Source organism: Plodia interpunctella, chromosome 12, assembly GCF_027563975.2.
Source record: "Plodia interpunctella isolate USDA-ARS_2022_Savannah chromosome 12, ilPloInte3.2, whole genome shotgun sequence".
NCBI lineage: Eukaryota > Metazoa > Arthropoda > Insecta > Lepidoptera > Pyralidae > Plodia > Plodia interpunctella.
In genome coordinates, this window is record NC_071305.1 from 255,054 (window position 1) to 281,453 (window position 26,400).

Below are 26,400 nucleotides of genomic sequence, written 5' to 3' on the forward strand. Positions count from 1 at the left end.
ATAAACATATATATCGGATTTGTCGGAAAATGCGATATTCATGTTTATATGTCAAATTTACATGGTTTGATCGCTTTCTATAATTTTTATTTTTATTATTTTGTAGGTTTAAGACCTATTGTGTATTTAGGTATGGTACATAATATTTGGATAGATAGGTATAGGTACCAGACCGTGGCTTGTGTGGTCTGTCTGAACCGTGTTCAGGAAGAAACGACAACCGACTTGCTGGTGCAGAATATGCATGTTTCGAACTCGGATATGCTGAATATATACATACCTACGAGCTCAACGTTTATGTAAAAACATCAATGAATGATGTTAATGACCACAACTTTTCATTATCATTAATCAGCCACCTCCTCTTTTGTATTCTCGTTCTCTCTTTATTTGGGAAACTTAGTATGATACTCGTATAACTCTGAGCAGGTACCTGATATCGTTTGCCTGTCATTAAATAGCTTCAAAAACCATATCCGTAGATTGCTGTCACAATCACCCACTCATTATAATTGTTTTATTTTATATGCCTTTACAGTTTTGTTTATATGGGCTTGCTATTTTTTAAATCAATCATTCGATTTATCTAAGATTATATATTTTTTTTATTTATGCTCCAAATTTTTTGTCCTCAGATTGTTACTATATACTTAAGTACTCACCTCCTATTTGTTTATATATTGTTTACTTGTCGTCACTTAATCACACCATGCTGAGTGCACTTGTTTTTGGTTTTGCAACTCGCCATGTTTCTATTGTTTATTTTTATATTAACTTTTGTTGTAAAACTGTGTACCTAATAAATAAATAAATAAATAGATATCTATCTAATAAATGTACCTACACTAAATATGATAATAGAAAATAAAATTATTACATAGTATAAATCAAAGTAGTCCTTCGACTGTTTCCAAAAATTCTTCTTTCAAACCATGTAACGAATTTTGATGACGTTTTCACTGTTATTAAGACAATTTATTCCCGAAGGTTTAGAGAACTATGCGAAGGCGGGCCAGGTCACTGGTAATGTACAAACATTTAAAGCACATAAAAAATATATATATCTAAATTGAAATCTATACTATTATTATAAAGAAGTAAGCTTTTGTGAGTTTGTATGTTTGAGGCGGGTAATCTCCGAAACTACTGAACAGATTTAAAAAAATATGTCACCATTAGAAAGCTAAAGCTAAAAAGTACCTAACCTACATTATCCAAGGTTGCTATAGGCATATATTTGTTTTGAAATAAATCAGTTTTTTCTCTTATGGCATAAAAAATATTTGTATTGTATTGAAAATTTGTATTGTATTGTAACAATTAAAGATAGATGGGTTGAGAAGAGAAAACATTCTGCGGAAATTAATTATTGTTCTATTGGCCCTTGAGAGCATTTCCATCGCTTCATTACTTAATTAAGCTACTTAGAGTTTCAATATCCTTGAGTTGGGAGTATTGACTCCTTACTCTAGTTATATCATAGATGGCTAGGTGATTTTTTTATGACTATTTGAAGGTTCTTATATTAATAGAAATACCAGAGAAATTTACTGTGTTAATGACAAAGTTATCAAAGATATGACCAAAACCAATTCACACCATTTTGGGCGCGTCCTAACGCTCCATATAATTTACCTACACGTTGGAGTGACGTCACAACTCGCTAAAATGATTGATGATTTGATTGAATGATGAATTAGAAACCGATTTAGAGTACCCTATAACCAATTTATATCAGTTCCGTCATAACAGAGAAATAATTTGTGGCAAGGATCAATTTTTTTTTTAAATACACATAACAAATTGTAGTAAAACTATACGAGTACATAGTAGTAAAATTATAAGGTGTCTACACTACAATTCAAAAACAGTGTTCATACAAAGACCATATAAGAAAAATGCAAACAATTAAGAAATAAGTTATAATGATATATAGATAAATATTAATTAAGAAATTTAGGTTTACAAAATCATAGACAAGATAAACATTAACTGAGAATTTTTCAATAGGCTTTTTACCGGGTAAAAAATAAAATGTTTGATCAATTACAATAATCGCAATAGTAGAAAAGTATCTCAATAGTAGTAGTCCCTAGTGTTGGTAACTCGGCATTACCTACTTACAACCGGCCTAAATACCATTAAGTTTAACTTGTTTAATTAAATATTAAAATTTCCATATTATGTCCATGTGTGTACAATGGGCGTAATGTTTAAACGCCGCCTGCGCATCCTCGTCGATCCTCCCTCCGACGCGCGACGACCTAACACCCGATCCGAAGTGTCGCGTTACAGCGCACAAAGACTGTTGTGATCGGACCAAACGTATTTTTTAATTTTTTGATGCCGTCTCAAAGGCACAAGAATAGACTTCATTCAGACAAACGTTCACACGATCTGTTTGGGACGGATCTCGCGGACTATTGTTGACCTGTCATTTATTGAGACTGGCCGATTTTGTTTTTTCCTTTTTTCGATTTGCAATTTTGAAATATGATTTCGTTTTGCACAGGTGTGGCTAGGTTTGATATTTTAGATATGTTTAGTTTGAAGTGGTGTCCATTTTACAGATTTTTAGAGACATTTTGATTGTTTAATGTGAAAACTTCTTTAACGGCGATGTGCACATTTTGAAATGGGTAAAATTTTTTGAAAAATTTGTGATTGAATTTGTTTCACAATTTTTCTTATAATTAATTTAAAATTTAATTTATAGATAGGTATACATTTACTGCACTGGTCGAACAAATTATGATGCGATATCATAATCTGTTCTACCAATGCTGATCATTCCCACACATGAACACTAAAATTACTACTTAAGTTTAAATCAAGTTCCCTCATTGCCGTCTTGTTAATTATTCAACTTGATACAAATAACTATTAATTCTTATTTGGATAAACATTTATAAGTAGGTACCTACCTACATAACATACATAAGGTATTAAGAAAAACAATCGTCACATTACATAGGTAGTATAAAACAAAGTCGCTGCCCGCTGTCTGTGATTAGATCCTATGTGTGATTAGATCTTTAAAACTATGCGAAGGCGGGGCGGTTCGCTTGTTATATTTTTACTTAGGTATATACAATAGGTTTAAAATTGATTTATCTTGAAGTAAATAGCTCAGTAAATTAGTTGCTGAATCTTCAACTCAAATAATATTAAACTGCCATAAAATAAATTAAATGAAATAGGTATAGTTTAATATTGATATTGAGTTTAATATTGATTTAATATTGAGGATTTCATGTTATTTTAAAATTTATGATGCCATAAATACTGAATTACTTGCCCTCTATATATGCGAAAAAAAAATTGAAAATAAATTAAAATATACATTTTTGTTCGCGACAACCGCGCCATCTTGTGCTTTATTCAGACTATAGAAAAGTCTCCACACATTTGAGCTATTGTCTCAACTGAACGCACTGGATATCATTACAGGTGGGAAAGGACCAATGACGAACAATGGTCATTACGGCGGTAACCGATCCCGCGGACGGCCAGCATCCACCTGCTTCACCCCACCCCTCACCACTCTACACCTATCATTCCTTACAATTAATCAAAATTAAATCTACCTCTCATCACCCAAAGAACATTCAACTCTAATAGATAGCGTTAAGGTTTACATTTGATTCATGGTGCTATTGATAGGCGTGTCCCCCGCGAAGAAATCTGGCCAATAGAGTGCGGTAACAAAATATCCGGATTGGCTATTAGCAGGCCCCGCCCGGACGGCGAAATCTTTCGAACAGATTCGAAAGGTCGTAAGCGAAGGCAACCTGAGGGGTCTCTACCGCCGTTGCGGTTCGGGGCAGCTCGGCAAACTTCGTCGCTACGAAAACGTCGGTCGGGCTTCGTGGAACCCTTCACATATGCTCTTTTAAGTCTGAGCTGAATTTCGAGGGGGGTTTTGTCGTTTTTACAGGTCGTCAGGCGGCGCCGCGGACAGAAGCGCTCCGGACGGCGCCGCGGTAGCTCGCGTCGCGAATAAAAAATCACATTTTCCTCGATTTTTCGCAAAAACTGCTAGGCCTACCCTCGTTCGGTTAAAAATCTAAGTGGACATTTTAGTGTTTGGTATAAAAAAATTAAGACCTAAAAATATAAGACCAAAAAAAGTACTTAGCGACCTAAAAAAAATTGTGATAATTTTTCGAATATGGAATACAAAAGTTAAGATTAGAACAGACGATGCAAGCGATGAGTGCGAACGCGAGCGCGCCCCGAGCGCCGCAACGTTCGCCGTTCGCCATCCAAGAACTGCTAGGTCTCTCTGACAACAGAGAGCCTAGAGACCGATACTTCGAAGGCAGAGAAGATCGGGTTCTGAACTTGTCCGAGAGCCGGGAGCCCAGGGGCTATACTCCTCAGTTCCAGCTGCCTGCGTCGGTGGCCAGCCGCGTCGCGTACGCTGCGGCCTTCAATGCCCAAGCGGCTGTTGCGGCTGCCTTTCTACCAGGTCCTCCTTTGTTACACCCTCCACCTGGTGAGTCTATTTAATATCAGAATATATTTCATTCTGACTATTTCTTAGACACTTTGAGCTCATTCTCACAAAATTAAGACTGTCCGGATAAAGACATCTTTTATTTGTAATTACCAGTGAACGTCGCCTTGTCTTGTCTGTTACTTTACGGCTTTAACCGTAAAGAATTTTATAGAATAGCATTTTCGTAGTAGATTTCAGTTCCTTCTACATTCGAAAATAGTATTTTATCCATGTTTTATCTAAAGTATTATTATTGTCAGTTTTTTGGATTCTTGTCTTGATAATAATGAATTTTCACTGTAACATACCCAGAAAATAATAATAAAATATTTGTATCGGTCTTTTTACAATTTTGAAAAAAAAAATTGAGTTACTTACATTACTTTTGGAAATTTGAAGAATTATATCCATGGCAATACATTCAAATTTATTTTCTAATAAGAAAGTGTCCAGTTTTACTTGAATATTTTTAACGGAATCTAATTGGAATTTGTAAATAAGCTGACTATTTAGTTGCGTATGTTTGGCTTCTGTGAATTAAAACGAAATTGGTACCCTTTTACTCTTTTGTACCAACTGAGTTTAATACAAATCATGTAGCGGTTTATACGTGATGAACTTTCTAAACTCTTGCTTTCATACCTACGTGTAAAAATAGTTAAAAAAGTATTCTATCGTCAAATTTGCGAACTCTTGTCTTAAGCGATAAATATAAAGCCGGAGCTTTTGCCACAGCTGAGCTTCAGAACCTTTGTGCAGCTGGAGTGCCGGCGGCTTTGTTCTCATTAATTAGGCCTCGGCAGTAATAATTAGCTTTTTTATTAACTTTTACCAGACAATAAGCTTTAAGCGCGCCGACAGCTCGGGTTTCAGATCGGCTTTGAGCTTCGAAGATTCTTTTGATTTAACGCGAACGAGTTTATCATTTATGGAGTGTGAGTTACATTGTCAAACTAATTAAAAAGCTCTTTACATACCTATTATTGCTATAGGTTTTATATAATTGCTTTCTACTTTTTTCGAGTCCGTTAATTGCTAACACTGGTGTCAGATTTTATTTAAGTTGCCTAAAGGCATCTGGCGTTATTTAACGACTACCTTCCGCGACTACTAGCAAGTAATCGCACTAGTGACCGTCCTTGTGACTACCATATATCTGCCAACATTTAGAGAACTACTCGCACTAGTGACTAAAAATTGTATGAAATATTAATCATAAAAATCGGCGAACGGTGTATAATGTTAGGAATTACTGAAGGCTACATTGCTGCTGATCTATTTTTATATACCTAACGAAGAGGAAGTACAATTACTTATAGGTTTAATAATCTATACTAAAGAACATTAAGGAAAGGTCTTCTCTATTGTTCTAATGTTCACCAAGCTAAGTACAGTTGAAACACGTTTGAAGCCGTCACAAGTCGCCGAGCCGCGTCCGTCGGCGGCGCCGCTAGCTGCCATCTATCTAGTTTTTCAAAATGGTGGTATTCGTAAAAAAGTATTGGTAGGTACCTACTACAAAAAAATGTAACATCCAAATTTTTGAAGTTGTATTTTTTACTTATTCGAAGCATAATTATAAAAAATATAAAGATTACACAACATATACCTAAAACAGTGTAAATGATTATAGTACTTACCTATGAAGTAATTACATAAAACTATAAAAGCTCATTTATTATTTTTAAATTTCATTATATTTTTTTATTTGAAATCAACATTTTTAGTATCTTCATTTTATTTTTAGGGTTCTGTATATAAAAATAACGAAACCCTTATAGGATCACTTCGTTGTTCGTCTGTCCGTCTGTCAAAACCCTTTATACGGAAAAAGAAAGAGGTCATCAGTCTTCATTCAGTTTAAAAAATCAAATTTGTAGGTGAACGCAATCAAAAGACATATGTCACATATTTTTCGATATCACAAGGGAATTATGAAATTTAGCAAGTTGCATGTCTGTCAGCACACATGCCACACACGCATCTGAAACTTGTAAATATGGATACGTATATGCGAATTTTACAGAATTGCATACAGTCCTAATCACACTGGTCTTTTTTTTCTGCTAACAGATAAATTATTTAATTAATTAAGAATGAAGTCTAGAAATAGTACAAACATGCACCGCGTGACGACGTGAGCACGCGGTCAGCTCGTAAGTCAGTAATCTGATTGGATCAAGTGGATCGGGACGTGTTATCGGGTGGCGGTGTTTACCGCCGGCTGATCGGTGATTACACGACGATTACGTTAAACCCCTGCTTTGCCGCATTACCTCTGCACTGGGAATACAATGATTGCAACGATTTAATCCATTTATATAAGAATAGATTCATATTATTAACCGGAAAGAAGAAAAATGATAAAGTAGTCAAAGTCAAGGCATTAATTTAGTAATTAGACATTCGCAGGCATTTTTGAAGATATGCTAAGAGTAAATTGGGCTTTATATTTCTTATACCTATAAACTGGCATTTCTGAAACACATATGATAAATGAATGCGATACAAATACATGGTCAAAGTATTTTAAAGCGAGGATTCTTTCAGAAAGGCATTAATTTATCGGAAATCTATATTAAATCTTGTGAAATTGAAACTTCTATATGTGTACTAGCGTAACAGCTGACACTGTTAGTGGACTTTCAATAAAGTTCATAGTTTTAAATACCTAATTATTGTGCACAATTAATTTAATCCTAACTAAAATCTTTTTCCAAAGATATACCTACCTTTTTTAACTAATCCATATTTTAGTGGTGCCTCAATATATGGTTTGCCTAGGAATCCGCGGAGCACACTTTTAGAACCGCCGATTTAGGTGTATTGTTTTATAATGTTATCTGATCTAAAACCTCCATAAATTATCAAAGCACGCGTGGACCAGTGCTCTCAACCCAATATTTACAACCAACTCAAAAGCCTTGATTTCACACGCCTCAAAAGCTCCCAAACAGAGCAAATAAAAACTTCCACCGCTAGGCTTTATGCGTGATCTTCATTGTAAGCTTTGTCTGCATTGAGTGGTAAACCTGTAGGTGTGAGCTTTATAAAGCTCGAGCTTCAAGCTTTGTCCGAGGTGTCGCCAGCGTGCGACCTCGTCTGATTAGATCGGAATTAACTTGAGTGCTTTTGTTATATTTTAAATTGTTGTAATAAAAACAATATTGGTAGCGATACTTAAATGCTTTAAACACTCAATGGTGATTTTATATTATGCCTATATAAGCTTATTAGGTTAATGTTTCCTGCAACATTTATCATTAAATCCATTGTTGAGTATCTTTAACAAGGATAATGTTTATCACGAATATCAAACTTGCCTGAAAAATATATTGCTTGTGGCAGACCAAATAATGTATTCGCATTTATAATATCAGTATGATTACCAGTTGTCTATGGATTACCAGTTGTCTATGGATTACCAGTTGTCTGTGGATTACCAGTTGTCTATGGATTACCAGTTGTCTATGGATTACGTTGTCTTGTCTTGTCGTTGTCCTGTGTGTCTTTTGGCCGTAATTAATTTTATACAATAGCATTTTTTAAATCCAATTCCTTCTATTTCAAATATATATATATACTTTGGGGCTAGCTCAATCTGTGTGATTTGTCCTAATATATTTATTTATATTTATTTATATTGGGAGTGGCAAACCAAATAAAACCCCTCTTTCGGATGGAATCTGAAATTATGGTGCAGAAAACGTATGGTGTACTATATTGTGTTTGTTGTAGGGTGTGTGTGGATGTGGGTCGTATCGACCATTCGGGCTGCAAATTTAACAAATTAGACAGGCACATTAGCACGGTTATTAGCACGTGGACCTTAGGGCCGCGACGCACGTGTAGCGATACCAAGCGATGTGTGTAGTTAACGAGTATCATCATAGCGTCTAGTTATTTTAGTATCAGTTAGTAGTATGTGTTTAATGTTGCATTTCATTCTGTGGAGACTCGTAGCTTTTGTTCGAAACGCCACGTGAGTTTCATAGCATATCGTAGCTTTGCGTAGACGCTGAGTATTCCTTGTATTTTGTTAATATTTCGGAATATAATTGGAATACTAACAGTTGGTTAAGAAACCTGATTATTATTGTACAATCATTTGTGGAGTCTATATTGGTTCCAATATTTTAACTTCACTTTAAATGTCTTTATTCTCCAGAGGTCTAGCGTTTAGTGGAGCACAGGCCTAACCCGAAAGGGTTGTCGGTTATTGGTTCTCACACAGCCGCATTCCGACAATACGTGACGTGTGTGTACGTGTGCGTGAAGTTACCCTTCTCGCAGAACCAGTTTGTTATGTTTTGGTCCCAAGCATGCGCGGAAGGGGTTTAATCATGTTGTCTTACTGATATTAAAAGTGTGGTTGTCTATATTAGTCTTTAACGTGTTGCATATGCTTAAGATTTTAAATATAGTCAATGCCTCCGGAGTCCTTATTTAATCCTATCCAGCGATCTGAACAAGCATATTTAAATTCCATATATTAGTAGAGTTTCAAGAAGGCGGTCCTAAAACACATGCATTTTATAATTTTTGTTATGTTATTTGAAGACATGTTTTTGTTTTTCAAATTTACAGCATAAGCCTGAATTTTGTCATTATATTGGAACTTGCTGCGTCCCGGGGCATCGCTCCCATTGGAATATCAGAATAAAAAGTACCCAAGTTTTAGAAATCGATTGAGTAGAAGATTCGGGAATAATCTTCAGGACTATTCAACAGATTACACACAAAATTACAAACAGGAAATGTTTGTAATATCAGTGTAAATGATTATCGTTGCGAAGAAGGTAATTTGATAGCGTACGTAATATTGTCTAATTTATTCATATTATAAAGTAAGTTCACTCGCGTGCTCCCGTAACTTACGCTAGTTGGCAATTTGCAGAGCGCGGGGCGCGGCGCTCGCTGCCTACGAGTGCGCTGTGTGCGCGCAGTCTCGATAATACTGCTTGTAATGCTCTGTGTGTGTACTCCACTACGATACTGATGGCTCACTATTGGCGTTAGTCTTCAGACGTCTTCTCAGACAGATGTCTTTTCAGAAAAGTTCGTTCCGAACTGCTAGTAGTTTGTAGCTTTAAGAAAAATATGTTAATATAATATTTGATGTAAACAAGTGTCTGGAAAGGCCTTTGAATCAGACCATAAAACATTTTGTTGAGAAGTTACCTTTAAATCGACGCGCTCCACCTACACGTTGGACTACGAGCGCTCTCTTTCAACGCTTATAAAATAGTAATCGAGAATAGTAGAGGTGGATTTGTTATACTAAAACACAAATTCAGAATATATTACATAGGGTAAATACACAAATCTTTTACTGATAGATCGATCGTCCCGTAGTGTGAAAATGTTGATAAAAATATGTAATGGGCGCCGGGTTTCAGTATACATATGCTTTTTCATGAACTAACAACATATTCACTACTGTTTTTGATTATTCCCATTTATTTCCAAACTTCATGATTATAGGTCAACGGGAAGTCCCTTATAGGTTTTGGTTCTCTTGTGAAATGATGAGATGAGCCTTTGAACTCTCAAAGGCTCATCTCATCCTCATTGTTGTCCGTGTTTCTCAAGAAAGCGTAGAGGTGTCAAGTTGAATTTTATATTATGTGAGTACGTAATATAAAAAACAAATTGAACATATAAGTTTTTATTTTTGAAGCGATGGTTGTGATGTGGAAACATCTGCACGCTACAAGTAATCGTAAATGTCATGTCAGATACAATAAAGTCAGAGAATAAAATCTGACACCAGTGTTAACAATTAGCGCACTCGAAAATAAATAAAATCCCCGAACAAAAAAAAGGACTTAATTTCATTTAGACACTTGATAGTCCGGGTTTTGCTCTTGGTTCCCTTAGCATCTTCTCTCACTATATTAAGAGTATTTGTCTGTAGATATGTATGTGTATAGATTTGAACACATATCGACACCTCGCAAATTAATTCCCGCGAGCCCAGCGCGCGGCTGCAGGGCCTCGAAATATTTGTGTGATTGAGCTCGCAACAGGCACACAATATAGCGCGGATAGAGGTATAACCCGAGCTATACTGGCGTAAAATTTGCTAACGAAAATTACTATTATCTTACATGAGGCGCGGGGTAATGTTTACTTATATTATTTTTTTTCAGTTTCGGTTGTATTACGATAAAGACGTGTCAACGTAATACTTGACGGAAAAGCGGCGTATCAGATCAGAAGGCTCCACGAAACACGTAGCACTACGTTACTAAAGTCCATATGCAGACTCTTTTTCCCATATCGTGTACGCATCGTGTATAAAAAAGAGAGAATGTGTGGTCGCAATGACGTTCATGGTAGCCCACCAGATCTGCCTTTCTAAAATACAAGCTTACTGTAGGCCGCGGAGTGCTTAAAATATGTGCGTGTGGTCCCACTTCTTGAAATTCGGTAAAAAAAATATATGTTATTTTTTTTATTTAAAATATTTTTATATGGTTACATAAGCATTACCGACAAAAACCTATATACAGGTTTATACGTTGTAAGGCCTGTCACTGCTCATTTTAATTTTATACAGTTATATTCTTATCTTATATAGATTACTGTAAAAGCCCGTATATAAGTAAATCTTAAGATTTTTCAGAAAATCTTAGAATTTACCTGCATGGATTGGTAAATGTAAGGATTTATAAATAATTGACTTTCGGGCTTTTGCCATTAGATTTTAGTATATGCTAGGTTTTGCTACTGACGGCTGGTAAATGTTGGTTTTGGGAATAAAACAATGAGTAATTCTTATTAATCATTTATTTTTCAGTCAAAACCTTACATATTTTTATGTAGGTATCATAATTATGAGAGTAATTAATTAACTAAGTAATTAGTCAAATCCTTACCTATTTTAAATTATTTTCATTTGGTAAGTATTTGTTATTTATAAATGTTTTTAACTTTTAAAGGTAATATATTTTAAAGGTAAGGTATAACCTTTAAAATACTTCTTAAATAGTAAAAAATTATAAAAATAAAATTATTTTCTCAACATTTACCGTGCCTTTAATGTAAATCTTAAGATTTACCAAGTGATAAAAGTTCGAATCGCCAAATTGTTCGGATTTACCATTAAGAGTTGGTAAATCTTAGGTTTTACTGGAATATCTTAGAATTTATCGTAGTTCGTGCTTTTACAGTAACATATATACTTGGGGTTTCAGTACTATTCTAAAACAATTGTGAAATTTGGAATAATATTTTATGCAAACCAAATAAGCGAGTTATGTTTACTATTGATCGGCCTCAAATGTGACTTCTGTTCTGTCGACTGCTGTGGCGAGGGCGTGGTGAGGGCCGCCGGCTCGACACCTTCACACAAAGCCACCTCCGAGCTAATAGCTAGTTTGAGCTAGCTGCTGCGCTCGGCGCCGCGTGGCCTATTTTTTTTGTTATTAAACAACATAATATTAAAAATATATCAGTTCATGTTAATATTGTCGCTCAAATGTTACAAAATAATAACAAAGTCGGCTGTCCCATAAATTTGGCGCCTACCCTGTGTCCTATGTGTTTTTTTTCACATAGGACACAGTGTAGGTACGATATTTTTAATAACTTTAACTATACGCTCTCGGTTCACACGCGTTTAAAGGTGGTGAGGCTAGAATGCCAGCCTTTGTGAAATATATTTCGTAATTGAGGTCTAATAATGAGCCTATTCCAAACATTACTATTACAGTAATTCTGCAAAATATATTGTAGCGAATACTGTGTCAGATGGACAGACGGATATTCTAACCTATGCCATAGATAAACAAACACTTTTACCGAGAGGCTTCTTGCAATTCGGTTCGCACCTCGTCTAATTAGCCTGAAACCAAACTATTACCGTTCTAGACAATTCTACACTTTATGCAGTGGTATTAAGGTAGCATTTGGAATGGTGGGGACGTAACAATAATAGAGGACACTCGACCTCACGGGTCTTGCCGCGTTCTGAGAGTTGAGGATAAAAAAATTAACATTATTTCCCTCGTTACAAGTTAGAAAATACTCTTGAAGATTTACGTAATTCGATTTAACTGTTTATTAATTTTTAACTCTTTGTTTAAATGTATTCTATGTGTATGAGAAATTGGCAGCATTATTGCAATCAATACTTTTATGCATCACATATCAAATTATACTCTTAAACTTACCTCGAAAATCACCCTATCCACTGGTGAAAACTGTATGACAATCCGTCCAGTAGTTTTTGAGTTTTCACGAACAGACAGACAGACGCGGAAGATAACGCGGAAGCGGAAGTTTTATAATATGTAAGAATATAGGTATAATTATAGTCAACTGTATAAAAAAAATTGAAAATTAGTGGCTTCGTGTTTCTAATCCTGTTATTATCTTGTTTTTAATGTTCTAGTTTACGAATAAATAAAATATAACATCTTCCTGACCAATATAAATTTAATATAGTCAAATATGTTCTAGATGTAACGTAATCTCCGCGTGATTCGTAAAAGTTTACATATTGAATGCATTTGTACATAAATGAGTTCCAATGGTCGAGCGCGACCACGCGCCGTCATCTCACGCGATATCCTCCGTTCCATATTTAACGTCCGCGGCACTATTCATCAAATCGCTGAAAAATCCAATAAAACCTAACTTTCCTCTCACAGACGCCCATCACCCCTCCCTGTCTAACACACATTCAACCGCAAGTTCCGTCCCGCTCTGCCGATTATGATAATATGAACATTGCATATAAATTGGGCGCTTATTTACAATGAGTTATCCGTCGCCGCCCGCCGCCTTATTATGGAAATTTTATTAACTTTCGGCGCGTAGACTCCTAAATACTGAATATAGACTAGGCAAAGGACAACGAAACTCGTGCAGGTGAATTAATAGTCATTTTCAAAGTCAAAGTATTTTTTTAACAAAGTGTGTGTTTTTATTAGCCCGTTGCGTTAAATAATACATTATGTTATGGTAGATCTGTCATTTTCAATTTTCCACCCTACACAACTGCCATTTTTTCCAAATAAATAAATACGTATCACACAGATTGAGCTAACCCCAAAGTAAATTCCAGACTTGTGTTATGGGATTATTTTTAAATTATTATGTATATTCGGTTTGTAATATTTAAATTGCAATAGCGTTGTATAATATTTAAATATAAAATCAAGTTTATCAGTTTTTAAGATATCAAGAGCAAGCTAAAATAAGTCTTTATATTTTTATCATTTTAGTTATCCAACAAAAAATAAATGACTAGTTCTTTGGCAATATTTAGTCTATTCGTTAGAAGTCATGTGTCGATGTCTGTGTGTTTATATCGGCACTGTCTGCCATTATTGGTACTATTCGTAATCGCATTATGTAAATGTGCCGTCAGTATAATGACTGAGTTATTTGGTGTAGAAATAAATATCGTAGATCATATTATTTATCTCTACTTGAGTTATATTGGGTGGCAAATACTTTTTATTCACATACGATAGTCTGTACGAACCTGATAAACTCAAAAAGCATCAGACGGATTTTTGTACGGTTTTCACCAATAGATAGTGTGATTCGAACGAGGTTTAGGTGTACAATTTATCATGTTTTACCCGAGCAAAGCCGGGACGGGACGCTAGTGTCAGATAAATTAAGTTCCAACTGTTACAGGTTATGTATCAAATTTACTTCTGTGTTATAGCTTTATATACCTAAATGATCCACCACTGAGACAACTGACAAAAAATATATTAATTTATAAAAAGAGTGACTGAATTTCTAGAATCTCCCCGGCAGTATCACAAAAAATGCCAAACAGTTTTGTTTGCCAGTTTTCCCGGCACCGCGCGGGCCTTTACCCTAGTACACCCTAAACACTTGTTTTCACAACCCCCGAAAATCTATACGATCCCCCCCGTACCCCGCTTCACTTTTGGACTTTTTAACCCAAAATGGCTTAATTTTCTTTCCTGCCTTTCTTTAAAACCCCTTAGAATTGCGCCCAGTAAGGCGTGGAGGTGGCGTAGTTAGGTAGTATAGGTCTGGGGCCCACCTCAACTGTTTCAATTTTATTTTATGAAATGACAAATAGTTAAACTAAGCCCTGCTGCTAAAATGATATAAACTTCAGTCTAAGATTCATATTATAGGAAATGCAAACGGAACACGCGTAGATGAGAAAAAGACAGATTTGTGTCATAGTTAGATAGTAATTTAATCTTTATTATTATATTTACATAAGAATATATAAGTATATATATTTTAGTTAATTTTTTGTACGTGAAAATATGTATATTAAATACTACCTAGTAATACACTTATTTTTCTTTCGTGTCGGGTGTATTATTAAATTTTCTGTTTGTAAGGAGTGGTTAGTTGGGAGAGAATGCTTTTAAGCATTAAGTTCGCCATTTGTCATAAGTATATATTACTTGGAACAAAAAAGTTTAAAAATAAATATACAATAAAAAAAAGTGCGCTGTTCAAGGAAAAAGTTCCCCATGAGCTTGGGGGTCCCGGGTCGTGACACCTCCGTTACGCCACTGCGAGGAGGGGTGCAGCTTACTCGTAAGAGGAGGTATGTAGATTAGCATTCAGCTGGAGGACATTATGTGAAACTTTAAGCTTTTGGTGCACTTTCAGTTACGTAAAGATACCTATTACAATATATAGAGATACGTTTTCCGCTCCCGTGACCGGCACCGCCCATGCCTTGCTCCCACACACAGCTTTTGTTCTGCCAAGAGCTAAATTACATACTCAAGTTATCCAAATTTTTGCGGCCTATTGTGTGCTTGTCGAGCTGGTTGTGACTACTTGAAAGTTGAATGCTTAGGGTTTTGTATACAGTTTTAAATATGTTAAAAATCCAATTTTATCATTTGTCTGACGTATCTATCACTACAACAACTAGTCCCATTAATATTAAATTTATTGTAGGCGTGGAATAATATTTTATCAAAGTGATATGTATATTATTCTTTAATCGGCTCATTTTATCAACTTTGGGTGACGACAAATAAACTCGCAGCTCGTCAGCCAGGGCCCGCGTCCCGCGCCCAGCGCTGGCCCGCCGCCAAATTAAGTGGATCCCCACTATGGCAACTAATGTCGTCAATCTCAAACTTAGCTGCGTTAGCTAACCACCACAGTTACAATAGTACGTCTGTTGAATAAATACAAAGTACTTCAGGCTAAAATTTCTCGTTGACTCTATATTGGAAGGTCAAACTTTTCAAATTTCGTTAGTACACATTTTTGGAAATTGTAAATATATATATTAACATATTACATTAATAATGTCTGTTTATTTTGTTCAACTGCACTCTAGTCTGGAACAGCAGATTTGACCAGAGAATATTTAATGAGGAAAAGAGGGTAAAAGATCCTTCGAACATTTGTTAAAAAACAAACTCCTAAACTTTCCTCCGCCCCTCCCGTCCGCAATGTACTCAGTAATGGCGGGAGTGCCACTCAATTATCTGTTAATTGATTTGGTCTATTTCTTAATTAAAGCGCCGGAACGCGAGATTGGAGCTTGTCTTCGGCCGGCTCAGCGGCGGCGGCTTATTGCTTATTTTTATTTACTTGTTAATGTTCATTATCGGATCGGCATCGAATTTATTTAGTTTGGGATGTTTCACATCTATATTCCTTACGGGGTGGATAGAGCCAAGAACAGTCTCACTGGAGCACGTTTAGCTTCATAGCAGGCTTACTGGTACTGAGATTCAGAAATAATGACAGGTCATCTGTGAGGAAACGCTCTACTTACAATTTGCTTTTAAATCATTTTTCAGTTCGACATTTGTATAAGAAGTCTTATAATTTTTTCATGTCGAATAATAACTCGCGCTTAACATTGTATTTAAAAACGGCAGACGGTATTACCAAAAGCTCCCTAACTTAATGAAACAATCCACGCGAGTCGCAATGCTCATAATTTAATTGCCAAGATTGAGAATGTCGCAAACGGGAAGCGCCCGAAAGTGGGTTAGTGGCGGAGCCCCGGGCTCGCCGTCGTCGCGGACAAATGATGCTCTCTCTTAGAAAACGAAGCCTTTAATGCACTAATTAATCTGGAAATTTCACAGTACCATTTTCGAGCGCAAATGAGCAAAAAATTACCATCAAATTTTGCTTGTTATGAATTAGTTGAGAAAATAACAAAAATACAAAATTCGCTATGTTGAAAGAATTTCAAGAAGTGTGCGATGAGACACACGCACGTAATTTATTTGTAAAAATATAATACCAAAGTATATCTCTAAATTTATTCATAAATAGGTACTTCACTGATCGAATCTCATATTCATCCTCCCATCCTCACTCGTCTCTCAGCTGAGCGTTTTCCCGATACCTTCCGTTGTGCGTCGGAGCCCAGGGTCCGCTGTCTCATATAGATTGATATAGTGAAAATGTTTAACTTGTTACTTAACTCTACAGCCTCAGACGATCCAGTTTCGCTACAACACCCGCGTCCGCGCCCGCTCCCGCTACCGCTCATGCCCTCCGGCGTTTCCTCACTAGGGTTCCTTTCAAATTGGCTGAATGCCTGCGCGAAAGGAATTTTAAGAATGGTTATAGGGTGAAAGTCATTAATCCCAGGTAGGCTTTTTTAAATTGCAATTAAGTGATAAAATAATTAACTCTTGGCTTTAATTAAGTAATTTGAATAAGTTTTTGCGAATGTTGTTCGCACAGACTTCGGTCTGTGTGATATTTTTTGTTATAAATATCTTTAACTTAAGACCGGTACCAAAAGTATATTATCATTGAGCGAACCCATGCTCGATACAGTTTGTATGGCCACGATTCGAGATTGTGACACATACAATATCAATATAGATACTTTCACTATTATGATAAACTATTATGGTAACTTGAGTAGGGTCACAATAGAAGTTGATAAATTGCTGTCTTATATATTTATTTATTATACATATATCATTTACCATATATGAAGTTATACATTAATTTACGTTCTAATAAACATTTCAGATTAATATATAAATTTAAACAATACCACAATAAAATATTGTTTTGAAATTTCAGTTACATAGGTACACTAAATCAATGTTCAAATTCATAGCTACATTCCATGCACCAGTCTCCCCGCTGTCCGCTCCGCTGGCAATGGCGTGCGGCCTTTCCGCGACAATACGGGATGTTTAAAAAGCTTATGATGAAAATTGTGCCGTTTGAGCCGAGCTATCTTTTTAATTCGATCGCGCTTTGTTTGCGCGCTGCCTTGAGATCCTATTTTTATTTTGCTATATTTTTTTAAATATTGAAAGTCATTTCAAATGGTTTTTATTAACTTACCTACGATAATCATTATTTGATTTGCATTATGGATACAATTATTGTACACAACTTTTTCAACACATTGTTTTTCGTCGACTTATTTTTATTGTTGTAAAATGATCTCTCTGAAACAAATAAAGTAATGATTAACGTACATATTATAAATACATCAGCGACAATATCATATAAGGATGTTGTTATGTATAGAGAAAGAAACTGATAAGATTTATATAAGGATCTAATTATTTTATATTATTTTTAAACTCGATATGTGATCGGATTCAATATGGAAAAGATAATCTTCAAACTTTTAAAAATATTCCTATGATCAAAAGAGAAATCGTTCTCACTTAGCTTAACTTGGCCTTACAGATGTCTTATTGTCGTGCATCCGTATGGACCAGGGAAGCTCCAAGTAGACTGGTCTTGTGGAAGATTATTCTTTAAGCAACCAAATTGTGATGACCCATTAACTTTATTTTATATGGTCAAATAATAGTTGGTAATTATACTCATATTAACTGGTTGTAAAAGGAAGTAGATCGTTTTGATATTCTTTGAACATTTAGTTAGTTTCAATGATATTCTAAAAAAATATTTTATACTCAAAGATGCGTGATAATATTTATGACATGTAGTAGGTACTACAGTTATGAGTTATCGATTTATTTATAATATTTATATTGATAAATATCCGAGACCCAGGTTGATCTGAAACCTCCGGTGCAGGGTCGCATTCAGCTAATATATAACGACATAAAATATACTGTTTCTTCATAAAAATCTGTTCGAGAGTACAAATATATATACGACCTAATTATTGACTTTCAAATAAACCTCTCACTTCTTAACCTAATAATAATAAGTCTCTCGATATTCCAAACAATCCGTACGGGCAGAGCAAGGGAGAGCGACATAGCTGGCTGGTGGCGCATGCCCTAGTGTTCACTTCACACGTACTACAAAGCGCCCTAACTGCCAGCTATTAACACTCGTCGCCCCTACAAAGGAAATAAGGCTGGGCATCATCTCTCGCCAACGTTAGTTCCAAATTAACTTGAGTAATTAAAAAACAAATTTGTGAAGATTAAAATTATTAAATACCATTAAATTAATAGTGAACTATCCACCTCGCCCAAAATAGGTATTTGCAAAATTGCTTCCATTGTGACTAAGTAATAGAATTATTTATTTGTTTTTATAATGTTCTTGTTGGCTAATCTCTTGATTTTGGTGTCAATCGTTTTGGCAAAAAATAGCGAGATTTTCCCACTTTATTACTTATTTTTAAAATACTTCGGTCTCCTTTGAAAAAATATATATAAAAGTATAAATAAATATACATATTATTATGAGGTACGTATGCATTTATGCTCAATAACATTTTTTTATAAAAGCATGAAATATATATTTTTTAACATCCCCCGGAAACAATACAAAAAAATTATAAGTAACACGTGACAGATAAATAGATACAAGTTTCCACTACTTTTCACTAACGTGGTTACCAAAATTACCCTGTGACAACGTCACGTCGACGAACATATTAACCGTTAAGTGGTTAATAACGACCCGACTCTTCATTACTTTCGTTCACATCACTAGCTCTCGCCTGCAGCTACATTAACCTATCACTGAAAATTTAACCAAATTTGTATTACAGTAAGGTTGAAAGTCAAATATCGAGTAATCTTATTATTGGTAGAAGGGGAGTATAAAGTGTAAATTTAACTTTACTGCGGTGTAATAAGGTCGGTTTTAGATAAATATGCCGCCAATTTTGGACACAAACGGAACACGCTGCGCCCTCAATTCCATCGGCTTGTTTTCCAATAATTCATTAGATACAGCCATTAAATTGGTAGACAGAGTAAAGGAAATTTGTAGGTGTTTAGAGTGTGTAGCCTCGTAGCTGAGCTACGAGCGCTACGGGTTTCGTAGACGTTGACGTGTTTTAAGATAAATTTAACTTTAGTTGTATGAAACTATAAAGCCTAGTTGAGCGTCAAACGCGGCAAGGCAGTGCGGTGCGTGTATTTTTACTTGTTGTGGGTTAGGTTGAGATGTAAATAATATTCAAGTTAGAAATACTGTTTGTGTTGATTTATATCCATCTGTGAATCATTCAAATTCAATTCAACTGGTTTAGCCGTTTTGGTATAAAAATAAAATTTTATTTATCTATTTACTTTTACTGCATAAATATGTAATTTACATAGAGTAGTAATTGAGTGGTACACTATATCTGCAGGGAATCTGCCTGCCCCTTTGTTAGAACACCGTATAAACGAATGTACCCCGTTCCCGCCTATATACAGCAGCTAGCAAGAAAGGTATAATTATGATAATAGCATATTATTCAACGCAACAATGTGAGAGGCGGGGAGGATGGAAATGTCGCCAAATATTGTGACAAGGGCACACTTCTTGTTTGAAAAGGTAGCGGGACGGAGTAGATAGTGCAGAGCCAAAGGCTGGAAGTTGTGCACAATCTTAAGGGAGTCCAGTAACAAACCTTAAAAATACAGATGTAAATAGATCTTCTTTTTTACTTAATCAATTTCTTGCAAACACTTAAACTATTTGTTAAAATTAAAACTAAAATACAAAATATTAAATTAATTTAAATAAGAAATTGACACTAAACTCTATTATTTTCTATTTGCAATATCGTTTATAAAACAAAAAAGTAGTATAATATATTTTAGAAATCATGGTTTTATACAAAATAAAATTAGACCTATTCAATTTTTTTTTTTAAACATGATATTTGTAAAATAGGATCTTTTAATATATACTCTTTAATGATTTCTTAAGAATAAGAGGCGGTTGGATTTGCCTTAATGCAGATGTTTCCAAATGTATAAAGTGAATTTAGATAATTTACGAAAGTTTAAATTTACCACACACGAAGCTTGGACTCTGTATTACCATTGCTCTGTGACATTGTGAAGGTGGTTCACTCCTACAAGGATCGTCCACATTGTGCGACACAAAGCTACGCGGTTATCATTGTGACACCATCCTGTTCAAATACATCACGATTTCGCGTGCTTACATTTTTAGGTTAGCAATAAAACCATCAAAATTGTATCAGACGGTCCTCCGACAGTGTTTGTTTCTCGCTTCACGGAAACGCACACATAATTCTGTTTTGATAGGTCACCGACGGCCGCCTCCACGGTCGAGCCCGAGTCGCTATTAGCCTTCGTGACTGCGCACAATAATTTCACAGAACTTAATTATAGTCATTCACTTTGGGCATATTTGCATTCGGTATCTTTATTCTTGAAGAGGTAAATTGCCGTTTCTGAGAATTTCTAAGTGCAGCTCTATATTTTTAGTATTGAGAAATAATTTTGATTGACTTTTATTTAAAAAATAACAATGTATACTGTAATACTATTTTTTTACAGTAAATCATAATTAAATGTCACGTACCAATATATTTTGCCATGAAACTTAAGAAAATGTTATAAGTACTAGATATTATATCTCGGAGATAATGTAGTAGTTATCGCGTATCTAAACCTTCCGAGACTCTTGAGGAATGTTTTAGCTATTAGTGACCCAATACTGGACAAAAGCCTGCCCTAATTTTCTTCATTCGTCTCTGCCTTTTGTCCTTTATTTCCAGTTCTTATCATACTTTCTTCTTTTCTTAATTATATTCCGCAAAAAAAGACAAAAAAAATGTGTGAACCTTTACCCGCACATTAACACGTGATCACGGCAAAACATTGGCATGACCATACAGATGGTGGGGCCGAGACGTCTGTCAGTCGTTAACAAAAGGATCGGATTACCATTGAACCACTTATTGGCGTCAAAATACTCGCAATAAATTCAATTGCCGACTTAGGCTCGAATTATAAGCGCTTTTGTTCGCGGATTAGGGCCGCTCTACACCTCGCGTAATTGAAATAACTCCGCGCGTTACATCGCCGAGCCCACTAGTTTATCTAGACCTCCTCCCCCTCTCTTATTCAGGACTAAGGTAGAAGTTCTCAGGGTAGCCAATCAGCGTTCCGCGGGCCAAGTGAAGTTGGTTGTCTCGCATTCTTGTAGGATTACAAGTTGGGCGACAGACCCCGCAATTAAGTGGGCGATTGGATATTAATTTATTGCCCCTAATGCCGATTCGATGCATTGTTGGGAGTCCTGGGATATTATGACATGTTTTTGGATTTAATTAAAAGGGCACTTATTACTTTACTTCGCGGCTTATTGATTTAGTTTTGTGAATTCGTTATAGAGTTCATGCGATTAGACTTCAGTTATATGTATTATGATATGTTTTGTTAAGATACATTCCCTATTATTAAATAGTGTATAAATATATGTATTTAGATGATCGCCTGACTCTAGTAGGACTCTAGTAAAAATATCTAATGAAACTCAGTGCGCCCCAATAAAAAAATATAATTTTCCTATTTGTACTATAGAACGATACTTTTTATTCCAGATAGGGAAATTATTTTGTCAGTTTTGACCTGATGATATAATAAATTATTATGTCATGTTACATAGAAGAAATGGTTTAACTCTGTGTGCCAACCCTAGCGGCCGTGCGTGGTGTCACTTGTCGTGTAAACAGCGCGCGGACGTGTCGTGAATCTAATGTGCACAAGATGGCGGGCCCTCGTGCTAATGAATTGTGGCGCGAATTAGCACATTGCTCTAATAAACTGCAGGTCATTTACTTCGGTTTATATAGATTTTTTAGATGCTGCTGCTGATGCCGCGTGTCTGTCTGTTCCTACGATTAGATCTTTTAAACTCTTTTCTTTGATATCTACGTTTAATTCTAAGAATCTTTTAATCATACCATATAGGTCAAAAGTGAGTCAGCCTCGGACAGACACGTGTCACATCCTTGCTGTGATTTCACGCTAATATTACTCAATAAGCGAAGTCATCTAACTAACTACTCGGCTATCACAGCGTTTGCTGGTCGCGTCTATCTGAGGCTAAGACACATTTATAAAAGTCTGTTATAGTGAACGCGACGCCAGGAGGAACAATAACACTGTGTCATTTTGACATTAATACAATATTTATATAATATTAAGTCTGTCTATTAAAATGTACTTAACACTTTTATCGCTTCCTTGTTAATATTGAATGGGCATCTAATTATATGAATGTACGAAACAAATTGATATGTGATCATCATCGACTAATCGCAGTCGCTCACAATAATCCGAACAATCGCTGTCGGAATGATGAAGAGTCATTGTGATCAACTTTTTAAGGTTTACGATGATCGAGTTGAGATTATAGTGATAGTGGCAAGAGGATTTTTTCCTTCTAAATTAATTGATACATGATTTAACGCTTATTTTATGCATAGAATATTAGAACTTTCAAGTCAAAACTACAAAATGATTAAAATTCCTTTCAAAATTTTTCTTAGTGTGATGAGACTCTGCTAAATTAATGACAACACCACCGACGTCTGTGAGTGTGCAAGAGAAGCAAAACGGACTGCATACTAGTAGCAGATCTTCCGAGTATTTGGTAGTAATTAGTATTTTGAACTGATTGGTTTTTTAATACCTAAACGAAATAACTATTTGGAATGATGTCAATACGTGAGACCCGGTTCTTACGCAAACTTCATCAATTTAATTTAATTTTTCGATGGTTTTCGATCGAAGAAGTTCGTTAGAGCAATGTGTTCGCTCGAACTTATTAGCGGCTGTGTTAGCGGTGATAAATTGCAGAAACAGTGCTAGACTTATTGAAAAAATTGGAAAAAAGTGATGAAGTTAACTTTGATTGCGTGAGAATTTCGTCCCTGAAGAGTTTTTTTGTTTCGCTGTACCGAGACTACTCGCCCAATGTGAATCTATACTTTTATTTCCGTGTCGGCTGCCAATTGAGTCTGACATCTCTATTAATTATGAAGAAATTCGATACAAAATCCTAATTGAGCCTCAATAACGAGCATTTGATATTATTATAGCGGATTGTAAACATATTACGATAATACTCGAGTTTAATGGTTTAATAGGGATTTGAATAACAGTTACGTACATATGTAAGTATTAGATATATATAGGTAGGTAGTCTACTGGTAAAGTCCTATATTGTCTTAAACCTTTTGATTCCTAGGGAATAAGGTTCAAAAGTATGTATGGGTTTTTACAGCAAACCGTAGCTTCATGGTTTGTCATACATAACTAATAAAAACTTAAAATTATATAACATGTTCAGTTTACAATTTGAATACATTTTGTCTTATACATTACTTTTTTCGATAACCTTAAATGGAAATTTACAATTTTTTATGTACCCATACAATATCACGTCTTAGTATCTTTTACGGGGTAGACAGAGCCAAGAGTTGAGGAATTCGAAACTACATATTGCTAGCCATGTCAGATGAATCTCTAGTTTATATTTACCTTTCCCTTGATTAACTTTTACAATCGCACAATTACACTTACGCGGGAAAAAACTAACGTTTGCCTATGATAGTAAGGTTCACGAGAAGTTTTACCCCGAATTTATCCTGGTACGAGTAGTGGTATTCTAGAGGCTAGTTCTGGGGCATAATTCCAATTAGATTTCCAAAAATAATATTTATAAATCATCATTGCACTGTCGATTATCTGTTTATTTAACGAGACGAAGTCTCGATCAGTTGGTCCCATATGGTAAACAATTAAGACTATCCTGTGTGAGCTAAATTCGATTTACTATTTTAAATAAAGCCTAAATAGATATAATAACCATGTTATAAAATCGTTGACATTAGAAATCAATAGCTTATCACGAGATGATCTCAAGACTTGACTGTTCGAGGGCCGACGAGGGCTCTACACCCGAGTGTCTTTGTTTACGACAACAAACCTCCGAAACTTGACGCCTTTTGTGTGTTTTTATCTGAGTCCGGCCCTGCGACACTCGATACGTCTCACGGCCGATTAACTAATTATACAAATCAAATATTGCCCACTTACAAGTGAACACAGTTTTTGTTCAAATTTTTTGGATAATTTGGTGATTGATTTAAAAATATAACCAATTATTTTTTCAGTTTTAGCATTGAGCGGGGCATTTAGAAACTAACGCATCTTCGTGATTGTACAGCATACAGTGGACGCGCCAACAATTGATATAATAACCGAAATAGTATCTATAACCTACACCAATATGTGGATAGGTATTTTTATGCCCGAAAATTCGACATCTCTACTCTATCTCGATAAGAATTTCTAGAAATATACAGGAAATAATTTTTACTTTTATGCAGTTGCAGATCATTATAACTCCGAAGCATGTCTGGTCTAATAACTAAAAAGCATAATAATATAACACTTATCAAACATTTGTTTGTTCAGTTGCTGCACTGAGCACCGAGCGCTCAAACGCAACGGCTTCCGCCGCATTATGCTGTCAAGCCTGTATACAATGGCCGTCACCGTTACATGCACCAATTGCTTTATTTACTTTACGTAATTGAGGAAGTCTTTAACATCTTTTGTGCGTGGAGAAACGACTGTCTAGCAAATTACTTTAACTTAGAAAAATAGAGAGTACATTTGCCAAATTTTTGTATTTTTTTTTCCTATTTGCCTAATATGTGATGTAAGTGTTTACATAGATAGAGTTGGTGGAACTAAGGAAATGTTTTGTACTTTGGGACAATTATTAGGGGTAACGGTAGAAATTACATCTTTCTAAAAGTCCACATACAATTGTATAAAGCGAATTTTTTGCTCTAAGTAGGTACATTTATTAATGTGAATTTGAATAAAAAATATTTATTGTACAAATTCACATTAAAAACTCTAATAAAAATTTCTTCATTCTACTTAGGATGACACCTCACTTATCGATTTCCTTGACACTGATAAAGTTGATCGTCGATACGAACCTGAATTACCTCCTAATTTTCACACTAGTTTTACAACTCGTCTAAAGAGAATAAAACAGCTGCACCGGGAGAACAATTCAATTATCGCTCCGACTGTGATCGAATTTATCGACAAAAATCTAACGATCATCGATTGTTTTGTCCATTGTCTAACACTCGCGAATTTTGGTTTTTGTCCCTATTAATGCTTTGTTTTGGCTATTCTATAGCTATTCACCTCGGCCATTTTTTGTTTTCTTTTTTGGCGTTCGCGCGTTGGTAACTCAATCCGAGATAGAACTGTGGAGTCTTGCGTGATGTATGAGCGAAAAAATGTAGAACAATGATTGAAGTTTGAGGTTCAGGTGGGCGATTTCTATTTATCTGGACATAAGATTGGCGAGTAGGTACGTAAAACTAGAAGTGTTTCATGGGGTACAATGATATTGCTAGCATACAATGTTTTTTGATATAAATAGTCAAATGGCCGATAAATTGAATTAACAAAAAGACTTGAGTATTTTTTTTATTATAACACCGGTATTATCTTTGGAATGAATATTTTTTTTTATAAAACACGCGTTTGGTGATTTTTTTATTAAAGGTGGTTAAAATTAGTTTACGACGTAATGAAGACCTAGTCTACGAATGACGTAACAGAATTGTGGAAGTGCTGAAGCGACCTAATGAAGCCCAGGGCCGGCTCGAGGTCTCGACACGGGTGTCCAAGTTTCACATGGGATTC

At 35.3% G+C, this 26,400-nt stretch overlaps 1 protein-coding gene across 2 annotated transcripts in view; it reads left to right on the plus strand.

Moving 5' to 3' along the window:
• Positions 1-3,959: 3,959 nt before the first annotated feature.
• LOC128673999 (visual system homeobox 2-like) overlaps positions 3,960-26,400 on the plus strand; it is a 98,999-nt gene continuing 76,558 nt past the window's right edge. For both annotated transcript variants that reach the window (XM_053752206.2, XM_053752207.2), the window contains exon 1: positions 3,960-4,498. In XM_053752206.2, coding sequence (XP_053608181.1) covers positions 4,204-4,498 — 295 coding nt within the window. In that variant the 5' untranslated portion in view covers positions 3,960-4,203. The remainder of the gene's footprint in view (positions 4,499-26,400) is intronic.